The 13,799-nt window shown below is 35.7% G+C and overlaps 1 protein-coding gene across 1 annotated transcript in view; it reads right to left on the reverse strand.

Annotated features, from left to right (window-relative positions):
• The window catches only part of Hexo2 (beta-hexosaminidase 2), a 37,069-nt gene that overhangs the window by 4,167 nt on the left and 19,103 nt on the right, over window positions 1-13,799 (reverse strand). The window contains exons 4-6 of the mRNA XM_074172522.1: window positions 9,653-9,864; window positions 5,762-6,080; window positions 1,115-1,442 (exon numbers count right to left, since the gene is read on the reverse strand). Of these exons, the coding sequence (XP_074028623.1) occupies window positions 1,115-1,442; window positions 5,762-6,080; window positions 9,653-9,864 (859 nt within the window). The remainder of the gene's footprint in view (window positions 1-1,114; window positions 1,443-5,761; window positions 6,081-9,652; window positions 9,865-13,799) is intronic.

Consider the following 13,799-nt stretch of genomic DNA (forward strand, 5'->3'; position numbering starts at 1 on the left):
AATCCAACGCCCTTCGTGGTATTAGCCAGGGGAGTAGTTGTTTTCTGATAGGTGTCAGTCCATTAACCTACTGTGTAGGGTGTTGAGACTGGCCCGAACGAATTATTCTTTTAGATGATTTGAAGGTTATATCTCGAATTCTCAGTAACGACCGATTGTTATATCTCCAGGTCTCAGTAATAAAAGAAGGTTATATTTCGAAGTTTCGATAACGAACGAACGTTATGTCTCAAAGTTTCAATCACGAACGAATATTATATATACCTCGAAGTCTCAGTAACGAACAAAGTTTACATCTCGAAGTCTCAGTAACGAACGATCATTCTATCTGGAAGTCTCGGTAACGATTGAACGTTATATCTAGAATTCTCAATAACGAACGATTGTTATATCTCCAAGTCTTAGTAACGAACGAACATTACATCTCGAAGTCTCGATAACGAACGAACGTTATGTTTCAGAGTCTCAATAACAAAGAAATATCATATTTCGAAGTCTCTGTAACGAACAAACTTTACCTCTCGAAGTGTAAGTAACGAAAGAACGTTATATTTCAAAGTCTCAGTAACGAACGAACGTTATATCTCGAAGTGTATTGATATCCATATAATAATACTAAATACTCATTCAACCAAAAAAAGTTGGATTGAAAATATATTCGCAAATCATGCAGGAAATTGAGGAACAAAAGTTCTAGACTTGAACATTTCACAATGCAGAAACAATGCACATAAAAATGAGAAGGAACAAGATTACTGTGAAAAATATTCTATAATAGCAAGACGTTTGAATGTAGTACCAAATCCAATGAACAAAGTTGGAATAAAGTATATGACTTGAACCTTGAACTGATCAGGAGTTGACGAATGATGGAATACTTTTATGAAATACGAGTATTTCATCTCATTATTTGACAAAAATTCTGCTTCTACTTCATAGAATTTGATGCAAATGGGCTCTGTCAAATAACGAAAAGCTCATTATGTTTATTCTCCTGTGAATTCGAATGTGCCAGATTGATCTATCTGTTTCAGCTTGTCTACATTAATCGGTTTATTTTCATGTGTCTCATTCAACGTATTCAAGATCAGCAGTTGGAAGTTGAATAACTTACCTCATCACCGCCCATATGGAACATACCAGTGTTTGGTAGCATCTCAACAATGTCAGTGAACAAATCATTCATCACTCGATAAAGATTGGAGTTTGCTGGATTTAGCTGGCCACAAGGTGGTTGGATACAGAAAGATCTCCATGGTTGCTTATTGACACAGACGGCCAGATCTCCAAGTCCAGCTTCTGAACCCCATTGCCACCCTACGCCAGCATGGGATGGACCGTCTATTTCTAATAAGATTCTGACACCTCGCAATAGGGCGTATTTCACCAACATTTTGATATCCTCCGGTTTGTAGATCTGCTTGGGACCGTAAGCACCATACCTTCAGAAATGTGGCGTTAGTTTCTAGAGTATTTGGTTTGAGATCCTTTTATTGCTAAAATTCAAACTACCTCCTACTACTACATATACACACAGACACATCGGAAAAATCTCTCAGTTGAGGTGGATGTATTACTTATATTGTAGTCGAATACCACTGAAATATATACCTCTTAAGAGTAGATAAGATTGGTGGAAATATCAACACCGGATGAGAATGATTGACTCTAGTTATATTCACCGAAGAATTCAGTTTCCCATTTGAATATTCTCATCAGATACGAGTGTAGAGATGATCTAGCAATAAGATACGTTCGAGTCTTGAAGAAGTGGTACAGTGAGTTGGCAGTACTTAGATACTATTTTTCAACTTATCGGTCGTTCATTTGCTTTGGCGCAGTTGGCTAAATCTTCCACCTCATGCATGATAATGCTCGAGAGAATGCCAACGAGAGAATTGATATATTGTTATGATCAGCACAAGACCTGGTCTTTGGTCCTATTGAGCATAAAAAGAAAAGGCTTCAAACAAGAATTACTATATGAAAGTGCAACTTTATCACAAAAGTAAATTGACAATAACTTTTGAGTAGGAAAGGTTATGTGGATAAAAACAAAGTGGAGTTATACTATGTATTGAAAATTATTTTTTCCAAGCTGAACTTGAAGTCGAAAAACAACAATTACATTATGTGTACTCGAGTATTCCTTTTGTGGATTTAAACAAATTCTGCTATATATGTTAAACATATATAACACAAATTTATTGTTTTTTGACTAATTCAATACCTATTTTGAAAACTATCTTCATTCTTTCCCTATGTGATGGTATAATATACATATATCAATACATAGGGAAAAAATGAGGATATTTTTTGAAATAGGTTTATGGTTTTCTGGTATTGAATTAGTCAAAGAATAATGAATTAGTAGGAATTGTGTGGGTATAATATACATACATTGACACAATTTTTCTTAAGGGAGTCACTATCAGTATATCGAGGCCCCTTAGAGTTGGAAGGTGATGAAATCAAAGATAGTATGTGGAACTGTTTTCTTGTTTTAGGAATTTCATTTTTCGAATACCATGGTAGAGTCTCGTAAATTGCACCCAGAATGAAAGTTTTAGTTGATTGAAAAAAAAATCAACGTCTAATGGAATAAATCTTTATAAACAAAAACAAAACATACATTTTCAATTCTAATAATAATTTTTATTTTAATTGACACTTTTAATCAACAAGGGAAATGCGGACACTTACCCTCATCAGTGGTTAAGTGTACGCAACAACGACAAAGTGTACGCACGACAGAAACTTAACTTATTGTACATAAATCACAAGTAGATAAATATGCCACTCTCGTAACTGGTACAGGCTTCGTGTCACCAAGATTTACAAATTGTACAGTCAATCCACACTTCAGCCGTATCTCCGCTCTTTTCTCGACATAACGGACAATAGTATCCTTGTTTCGAAGATTTATCTTTCTCAGTATTATATTTATTCTTTGGATTACTTTTGATTCATGTCCATCTTTGGTATTCTAATCTTCTTAGATTTTTGATCGATTTGTTTTTGTTTCTCCTCCTACTTATTTTTAAAGAGACTATTGGTGATTATTTCCGATTTGCTACAATTTTTGCGACAAGTCTGACTATGTATCGCCTTTGGTAATGGGATTATATCGATTAAGGAAATATGAGACTGGTTATCATTCGAAATGTTACGAAAAATAGAGAGCGAAATAATTTACTGCTCCTGAAATTCTTCAATTTTGTCCATTGGATCTGAAAGTGCATGTAATGGTTCATTGGCTTTGCTTATTTCAGCTGCAGCTTTCATGTTCCGTCGTCTAGGTAGTGTTGAACTTTGTTCATTATGCACTTCAGCAATAGTTGCAATGACGTGTTGTTCAGCCAGTGATGCACTTGGTTGAAGATGCGTTTCAGCAATAGTCAAAATATCTTACGTTTCTGCCAAATCGGCTAGATCATCTGATATGACGCCTCTAGATGTTTTTGAGGAATACCTAAGATCTTACAATACAACCGCAGTTCATTTTAGAACTCGTGGATAGAAATGTCTGTTGAAAATATTTGTGTTGAAATCTGTTTTTCCGTTAACCAGCTGTCACCGTCCTACGAACGATAACCCTCTCCTAACACGGTTTGGAATATAGGCAGTGAAAATCGATCGTCAGGCCTCTCGGCTCGAACCATCGTTCCACCTGTCAGTCGATCGAATAATTGGAACAAGAAACAAACAACTCACACAAACCCAACCGGATACCATCCCGCCAAAGAAAAAGAGGTGCTCACAACGAAATTATTGTCAAAAAAATAATGGTGGCCTCTTTACTCGCCACCTCACCGTCATGCACCACTAACTTAAAGAGTTTTTTAATATCGATGAAATCGAAAAAGACGGTATCTAAATGGGATTAGATTAGATAATATAAAAAAATAAACTGGATACTATAAAACTTTAACAAATGTAGAATGCTTCTACCGGTACCTTTATTTAAAGAAAAATTCTGTTTTTCCGTTAATCAGCTGTCTAGATCTATATTTTTTTAGCTTAATCTATGATGAAGAAATGAATCAGGTCCGTATTATTTTCCGTTCTTTCATTATTTGAACCATGATGATGGTCGTCGAAACTATTGGTAATATATCAAGTGTGACATATAACCGAATGCAGAATGAAAATGGCTATAAAATTTCACAGAGAAAAATACAGCTCGTAAAAAAAAAAGTTGAGATCCTTTCAAAAATGTCATGAAGCTGAATAGACGTTTTTTTTTGAGAAGAAACATTTTTGACTTTCTAATTCTCTATCTTTATATGAGTGAGTTGAGTTCTTCATTTTAAAATAATATTCAGATTGGTGCTGAAGAGGCAATGTGGCAAGTGTCTTATTCCGAAACATCGGATGTCCACCAGTGAGGATGACAGTGTTGCATGTAAGTGAAATTTTATCTCTTTCATTTACATGTATTGTGTAGCAATCTTGTGAATGATATCTGATCAGTTCCATGAAGAATGTTTGAGGTGCAAACTGAATAGGAAAACTGTTTCTGTATAATCTAATGTTCATATAGAAATAGTAGTTTCAAAAGTAGTTGTTTCAAAAGGGTTTTTTTCCAGTTTGTTTCTGAAAGTCACTTCTTTACATGATAAACACATCTTTGAATATAGTTGATTTTTTGAAATGATTGCTTTATTCCTTCTTTTGTAAGATTTCCACATTTTTTCTATAAAGAAGGAAAAGCAGAAAGCCAAAACCTTTCATTCCCAAATCTTCTTTCTTTTTCCTAAAAATATTAAAAAAACTGAATGAAAAATCAATCTTCTTTAATCATTTTGTATCTTCAAAAATGAAGAGCCCTGAAGCAAGAAAACAGAAGTTGACAATTCTGTTTTTTATATATTTTGAAAACTACTCAAGCAACGATTCTGTATCTGTATCTGTAGAGTAGGGAGGGTGAGTGTAAGCCCACGCACTTAGGCCACATGTGACCCATTGTACATCCTCCCGAGGAGTTGTCCTCCTAGGTCGTCGTCCATCCTGTCCTTTCCAGGAAGGTGGACAGGTCGCTGGGAGACATCTCCTTTATATCGGTAGGTGTAGGCCAAGACTCGCCGAACACACACTCTCTTATTGACGATAACTCCGGGCACTCGCACAGGACATGCCTGACCGTCTCATGTTCCTGTTCACACATCCTGCATAGAGGTGTGTCCACTAGCCCCATATTATGTAGGTGTTTCCTTAGCTGACAGTGGCCAGTCAGAAATCCTACTGTAAGGCGTAGATTTTTCCTGGTCATCGCCAGATATTTCTTCGGCGCCAGCTTCCCAGGGTCGCCCAAGGTGATCCTGGCAAGATTACATCCTTTGATTTCATCCCATCTCTTTAGAGATTGAGCATGGGTGTAACTTTTGACTAGTTCCGCAATTGTCGAAGTCATCAGGCCGTGGGTGCCACTTGGTCCTAAAATTCTTAAAGCAACGATTTTGTAATTTAACTGAAATTCTAATTTTGAGAGTTCTCGAGATATTATTGGTGGCTTTCTTGAAAAATGTTATCGTATTTCTATGAAATTACAAAATGTCAAGAAAACATTAGAACCCTTTCTCGACTCCACACACCAGTTCATCAGACCAGAGAAAATTGTAACTGTTTGACTTGATTGCTTATTCTGAAGCATTTTGGCTTATATATGAGTAATGCATCTGGATAATCAACAATTTCTGACTTTTCACAGTTATTTCAAATATTTGGCAAGTAATTTGAAACCAAAAACCGGGGGACTCACTTAGTCATATTTGGTAACCTCTGCGACATCAGAGGAAAGCTCTGGGAATCGGTGATGTGCCAATGGAGAACGTTCATTTTGGAGGCAGCCATACCGTCAATATTAATCTTAATGGTGTCAAGGGAGAGAAAGTTTCTTGCTGTATCCAAAAGAAGACCACGATGTTTGTACTTGGGAGTGTCACTGATTTGGATATTACTGAGTGTAGCCAGACATTTCTCTTGGTATCCGTCTGGCACAACAAGCTGCAGAAGTGTTTCTAATCCATGCCTCAAACCAAATACTGTTGGAGCAGTTATATTCACGTCGAGTTCATCACCTGGAAATAGAAAAAAAGATAATTTCGAATCATTTTGGTTTATACACTCCTGAAAACAATTGAAACATACCTTCTTTATGAGTAAAAAAAGAGAAAAAAAAAACTTATTGCTATTACATTATTTTGAAAGGAAATGAAAATAACTCCCAAATCCATGCTGAATTATTGAATAATTTTTTATCAAAATGAAAACTCTCTAATTATTGAAATCGAAAGTAAACAAAAAGTTTCTTTTGTGTCACAATTGATGGCTCAGTTTCTTGCGTTTCCTCCTCGGACAGAAATGAAAGCTCGGATTCGCCGGGGCATGGTTCACATGAGACTCCTGATGTTTTCGTCAGGAAAACACCCCCACTCCAGCTCAATCGAAGTGGGGACTTGGTTTTGACGGCTTCGGATGCTTTTTCCCAATTGATCCCATTCATGTTCGATGGGATTCAGGTCTTGGCTGTAAGCGGGCCACCCCAAAGTAGTGATATTGTGGGCTTGTAAGTACTGACGCACGATCCCTGCAGCGTGGGGACGGGATCTATCGTGCATAAAAATGAAATTGTGCTCTCCTGCTTCTGCTCTGTGACGTATCTGAACTTTCAACGCCTCATTAACGTACCTTTTGGTGGTCAGAGATCCGTTGTGGATGACTACAAGTTCTGTACGATCATCGAAATGGGACTCTTCAAGATGAACAGCCGATGAAAAATCGTTCATTCATTCTTCTGTATACTCTGGCCCGATCATCATTTCCAAAAATAGTGAATTTAGACTCATTAGAAAAGAGTACCTTACGCCAATGCCTTAGCTACCAATGTCTGTGTGTTTAAGCGAACTGTATTCTTTCTCTTTTGTGACGTGCTGTAAGTCGAGGCACCTGGACTGGTCTTCTAGATCTCAATCACTTTCCCGAAGTCGATTTCGCACATTCTGGTCAGAAATTTAGGTGCTCGTTACTCGACTAAGCTTATTTGTAGCTCCCTAGCTGTTGAAAATCTGCGTCTGAGGGCACTTAGATGTAAAAACCTGTCCTCTTGGACCTCCGCCGCCCTTGACCTGGCCTCCTATGGACAGTCTCTAGTTATTGGTAGCGGTTACAAAGTCTTGAAACCACTGATTGACTTACAGCTAACCTTTGATCCACCTGAGAACCTTGAGAACTACCACCTTCAATTCATGTGATAGCCCTTAGTGACAAAATTGTCAGAAAGAATCTTCTAACATCTGCCATGATACGTAAACAAGAGGCACCAAACAGAAAATGTAAGTTCGATTGACAACTGGTTAGTACTTGGAATCGTGCTCATTTCCATTCCTGTTTCGATAGGTCTACGAAAAGATAAGAATTATTTATACTAATCCAAAGCCAACAGACAGAAACAACCTCTGTTGTTTCCTATTGAAGTTGTCGACTACCAAAGGTCATATAACTTATGCTTGTACACAATCATTACAAAGCAGAGATCCTTTAATTGTTTTGAGGAGGGTATATGAGTAATGCATCTGGATAATCAGTTACTGATTGGTGAAAATGACCAATTGGGAGTTGATTTTCACGTAACATTATTTTTTGTTCGGTACCAAGTACAAAGGTGTCAAAAAATAGTGAAAGTAGTTTTTTTTCTACTCTGTATTTAATTTTTTTACGTATGTATATCTCCTTGATACAGTCTTTAGACTTATTTTGAATTCTGTCAGAGTATCAGGCATTCTCTGTTTGAGTAGGATCTTTCCTACGAGGTAATACTTCGAATCCGGTTTTTAGTTAATCTACTAAAAGGACAAACATCTGCATAAATGTCTGTCAGATATACGGCATCCACCAGAACCTACTTTTCTTATAGGTATGTTTTTCTCGTCGACAGTCTTCAGGATCATTTTAAATTACATTACATCTTACGGTTTATATCGAAGTTATACAGGGTGGGTCATCGAAAACTTGACATGGAGGTTTTGGGTACTAATCTTGCAAATCCTAAGAAACGCTCAGACAGGTCGATTTTTATTGGGAGGGGAACAGTTTTTTTTCCTCATTTACAGCGTCGTCACTTGAACCCTGGATCAGAGGGGTGAGCAACTCTTGGAATTTTAATTGGGAACTGGAAGCGAGTCGCACATCGTTTGAAAGATCTTGGAATTCTCTAAACAACGGTGTCCACTTTTCAAAATTTGGACGAACCATAGAACCATATTAAATTTAGAGTTGAAGTTACTTACTGTATTCTCATGTTAGCATATGCTCCAAATGGGCACCTTCAGCCTCCATGCAATAATAGAGATTCTGCTAGAAACGTTCTCGAACTTTGTGGAGCATTTCTGGAGTGATTTGGCGACATTCATTTGTGATTCGTTGCCGCAAATCTTCGACTGATGCAGGAGGAGTACAGTAAATTCTGCTTTTCAAATGACCCCACAGGAAAAAATCTAACGGCGAGAGGTCTGGCGATCGTGGTGGCTATTCGATAGTACCCCGTGTCTCAATACAGTGATCCAGAAAAGTATGTTCTGAATACTGTCGAACAGGCAGAGCATAGTGCGGAGGAGCATCATCTTGTTGAAATATTAACAGATCATCCCGATAATTCTTATCATTTTCAATAATATCAGTGAGAAGGGGATTAATAGTATCTTCCAGAAGCTCCACATACATTTGTCCGGTTAAATTGTCTTCTAAAAACAATGGGCCAACATTACGGTCACCGAAAATTTCAGCCCATACATTTAATTTTTGTGGACTTTGAGTGTGCATTTCATGAAAAATGTGAGGATTTGAATCAGCCCAATAGTGACAATGATGACGATTAACTGTGCAATTCAGAAAAAAAGAACATTCATCACTAAAGCAAATGTTGAAAACAAAATGTGGATTTTCCACCGCTCGTTCACTAACCAACTCGCAAAATTGCAAGTGTCGATCGAAAATCATCTTCATTCAGTTCTTGCGTTAATTTAATCTTGTAAGGATGCATTTTGTGAGTTTTTAAAATACGCCAAATGCTAGTTCGTGTTACCCCGGAAACAAATGCTAACTTTCTTGTGCTCAAAGTATGGTCAAGTTCAACATGGCCCAGAATTGCCACTTGTGTCGCCTCATTTGCTACTGGTGGTTCGATTTGCCGTTTTTTTATTTGCTACAGATCCAGTTGCGTGAAATTTTGCAAATACATCGAAAACACACTGTCGCGACACATTCTTCCCATGTTGTTGATTGAACAGTTCAGCGGCTCTCGCAGCACAATGTCTATTTCCATAGTACAGTTCAATCAACCCAACCCTCTCTGCAGTTGTGTAATCCATTGTTTTTTCAGCAACACTTTACGGCACTCACTACTAGTAATAATGTAGATATCAATTTTAACATAAAAATGAGAAATAGAAACAGCATTTTTAACCATTTCTCAATTTTGTTCACCCATCTGCTCCCGGGTTGAAGTGATGACGCTGTAAATGGGGAAAAACTGCCCTCCTCCCAATAAAAATCGACCTATCTGAGCGTTTTTTCGAATTTGCAAGATTAGTACCCAAAACCTCCATGTCAAATTTTAGATGGCCCATTCTGTATATTCTTATCGTATACTTACCATTGAAATCCAAGTTCAATTTGTATGATTCATCTGTTTCAAGATCTAAGGACAAATCAAAACTAGCGGGATACAAATAAATATGCATATCGAACACCTCTTTATCACAGTCGATGGGTTCCTCTCGTTTCAACTCATCTTTGAAGTAAACCGTCAGTTCTGTTAAGAAATCGATGCTGTCAATGGTTCCGTTGAAGTGGAAAACAATATTCCTGTAAAAAATGACTTTATTGTATCAAGAGTGTGACGTGATATAATGAAAGCTTAGGAAATGGTGACATATTTGAAGAAGGTATTTTAGGCAAGCTCAGGAAAAAAAAAGAAACGAACTATCTCGGTATTGGAGAATTCCAAATCGATAGTCTTTGGAGACGTTGGCGATCATTTTGTTACAGCGTAGTTGAAGGAGCTTGGAAGTCTCGAAACAGGCGATTTTTCACATGTTAGTACTACTACGACCAAACATCAACCGATTAGTAGTGAGTACTTTCCACTTTTTACCTTTAAATTATTCAAAATTATCATTGGTGACCAATTTTATGTGTATGCTACAGAATGTTCTACATATATTTTCAATACTTGCAGTTATTAGTCAAATTTGACGATGATGAAATTTCCAAGTCGAATAATAATTTTGGGTCAATTTATTACTTAACTATTCGTTTCACGACGAAAACTTATAAAAGAATTTTTTCATTCGACTCATTGACTTCATGAACATTTTAGATATCTTCAACTTTTCGAAAAAAAGGAGGAATTTTCTAGTGTTTAACCAACATTTCCTGAACTATGGCAGATACGGCAACATTGAAATTGGGTGTTTCTATAGGGTCTTAATTTAATTTCACAATATTGCCTTATCTACTAGTCTTAAGGAGGGCTAGATTACGATGTATTTAGAAAAGAAACAAGCACGTACAGGTATATGTCTGACAGTTCACACCACTGTGGACAGCACAAACGTGCTGGGCTAAATTTTCTAGTGCATCGTCTTTTGACTTTTCACACATGAGAGTTTCACAAAAGAAAAACGTACAATACAGGAAATAGCAGCAACTTACGGTTACCCGAGGAGTATTGTTGATGACATAATAAGGAAGAAGAAGTTTAGGTTGAGAATAAACAAAATTTCGGCTTTTAAAAAGGACAAAAACCAAGATAAATATATCTCAGTTCCATACCATCAATACACGAAGAACTTTGGTAAGATTTTCAAGGAACTAGGTAGATATGATGGTGGTTTTTAAAACAAGTCATACACTACAGAGCCTTTTAGGAAGTCCAAAAGACAAAGTCGAGAATTCGGAAAAGTCTGGAATTTACGAAATCAAATGTGAGGACTGCGATGCCAAGTATTATGGACAGACAAAAAGACCTATTGAAATGAGATATAGGGAATTCTTAGCACACTTAAAATATGGAAGACCTGAAAAATCAGCAGTCGCCCATCATATTTTACAACAAAATCATTTCATAGACTACAGTTCATTATGATTAGTTAGACAAGTTAGCAACAAGATGCATCTAGATGCCTATGAGAGTGTAGAAATAAGTAAACATAATAATATTGACAAAATGGTTTAGACTTTCGCGGCTGAGGTTTCAGTGTCACTGTTTTTCGAGTTTGAAAGCCACGGCTTTTTTGGAATTTCTTCCTGACGGTTAAACCTCTGAAGAAGCTAGCCACTCGTGCCAGCGAAACGTCAGGAAGAAATTAAAAAAATCCACGGCTTTCAAACTCGAAAAACAGTGACATATATTAATATTATGAATAACGATGGTGAACCAATACCTAATAGTATACTATATAGCTTGATAAAATAATATTTTATTTATTAGATTCACCTGACTATTACATAAGGGCACATTGGAAAATTAATTTAAGACCAGTAGATAAGGCAATATTGTGAATTTAATTTTATATAGCTTACAATATTTCAATTATTAGATTTACCTGACTATTACATCAGGACATATTGTGAAATTAATTTAAGACTAGTAGATAAGGCACTATTGTAAAATTAATTTTAGACGCTTAAGAATCAGGTACCTGGAACAGGTATCTATGGTATAAATAAGGATAGCTTTGTAAGTATGATTATTTTTCTGATTGATTCGGCCGTTACTTGATGAAGATCCATAGTAACTTCAAAAACTACACCTCAACGATTTGATCTCCACAAACTTTATTTGAAAAATATATCACATGTTTCGCTAAGACATTAGCTTTTTCAAGTGATTTGTACATCAAATTATCTTTACATTACTATTTATATACTACAGGTAACTATAATTGAGACTACCTCTAAGAAATTACCTGAACCTCTACATAACGTACCTGTTCAATTATGATTACCTAAAGCATATTGCTTCACATCTACATCAATAATAATTCTTCCTCGGTTTTTAAGAAAACAAGTTCAATAATGGTGATCTATTCAAATCTAGTTGGTCATTCATTAGGATGTTTGAATTTTTAAGTTTATTAATTTCCATTGCTTCCAAATGATTCAGTTTCAAACCTTTATTTTCTATGAGCAAAATTTCGAACTCTCCATTAAATATGTGATTTTCTTCTAGAAGATGATTTGAATATGTTGAATTGGTTTTCTTATTTACATAGCTCGTATGATGGTCCTGGATTCGATTCCTAAATGTCCTGCCAGTTTGACCAATATATACACACTTTAATTTATATACTCCTGATTTCTCGAATTTGGATGTTTTGTCTTTATTATTTTTAACTAACTTTCTCAAGTATTACTTGTTCTATATGCAATTTTAATATCTCGATTCCTCAAAAATGAAGCCACTTTTTCCGTTGGTTGTCCAGAATACGTAAAAGCTGTATAATTTTTATTATCTACCTTATCAATGGGAAAAACGTCTCGTGAAGACTTTCTTGACAAGTATTTTGTTTATTAATTCGGCTTTAAACCCACTGTTTACCGCAATTTGCTTGATGATATTAAGTTCTTTATCGAAATTATCTATTGAAAGGGGAACATTGACTAATCTGTGAATCATGCTATTATAAGCTGCTACTTTGTGTTGATAAGGATGGGTAGAATCGTAAAGTATAGTAATATCCGTATAGGACGGTTTGTGATAAATTGAAAAATCATGTTTGTTGTTCATTCTACTAATTGTTAGGTCCAAGAAATTGATTGAGTTTATTTCAATAGTGAATTTAATGTTTTCATGAATTTTGTTAATATCCCTATGAAAAGTATATAATTGCCTCTTAGTACCTGTAAATCATACCAAAACGTCATCCACATATCTATGCCAATACAAGAAATTCTTAATCAAAGGATGTTTAGTAATCGACTTCTCTAGATTATCCATGAAAATGTCTGCAAGTATGGGGCTTAATGGATTTCCCATAATTAAACCTTTTGAGGAGGAATAAATATTGTTGTCGAATTGAAAATAATTTTAGTTGAGACATAATGACGGAAGGTCAATTATTTCTCATTTCATGATTGGGTTCACTCTATTTTTATCCAATAATTCTATTACTAAAGTAAGAGTATCATCAGGAGGTATGCTGGGAAATAGATTCTGCAGGATCTATTTCAAATAAAGATTGTGGAGATCAAATCTTTGAGGTGTAGTTTTTGAAATAAGTATGATTAGTTTGATCTTCCTCTTGAAGATGATAACTTGGTGATCGAAACACGTGTCGGTTTGTTGTTGGAAAAAAAAACTCCAGTAATATTTATTCACAGCAATTATCGAAAAACAGTAATGAAGTATTTTGTTTCTTCCACATCTTCAGTTTTTAAAATTTTCCAAGTAGATTAAGAAGTTTGAGACAATTGATTCCGAAAAAAAAATCATATGAGATTCGTAGAGATATACTCGTGAATAAGGGACTAAAAATGTATAAATATCTGTCGTTGCTAATCAAAGAACTGGATTATTCGAAGTTATTCATTCCTCGATAATTTTTTTAAATTTTGATGTTTTTTGTGAGTATTATTGAATTTGTATGCAGTGTGCTGTTAGTAAAATTCAATTTGTTGTTTTTATGTTTAATTTTTCGAAGTATCTTCTGTATTTTAAACTTTGTAGACTTCGTCACTGAGATAATTTTCTAGAGGCAATATTTACATCGATTGAATTTTCGAAATTGGGACGCTTG

This window comes from Leptinotarsa decemlineata, unplaced genomic scaffold (genome assembly GCF_025532065.1).
Source record: "Leptinotarsa decemlineata unplaced genomic scaffold, Ldec_3_MD MMD2_tig00000133_RagTag_RagTag, whole genome shotgun sequence".
Classification (NCBI taxonomy): domain Eukaryota; kingdom Metazoa; phylum Arthropoda; class Insecta; order Coleoptera; family Chrysomelidae; genus Leptinotarsa; species Leptinotarsa decemlineata.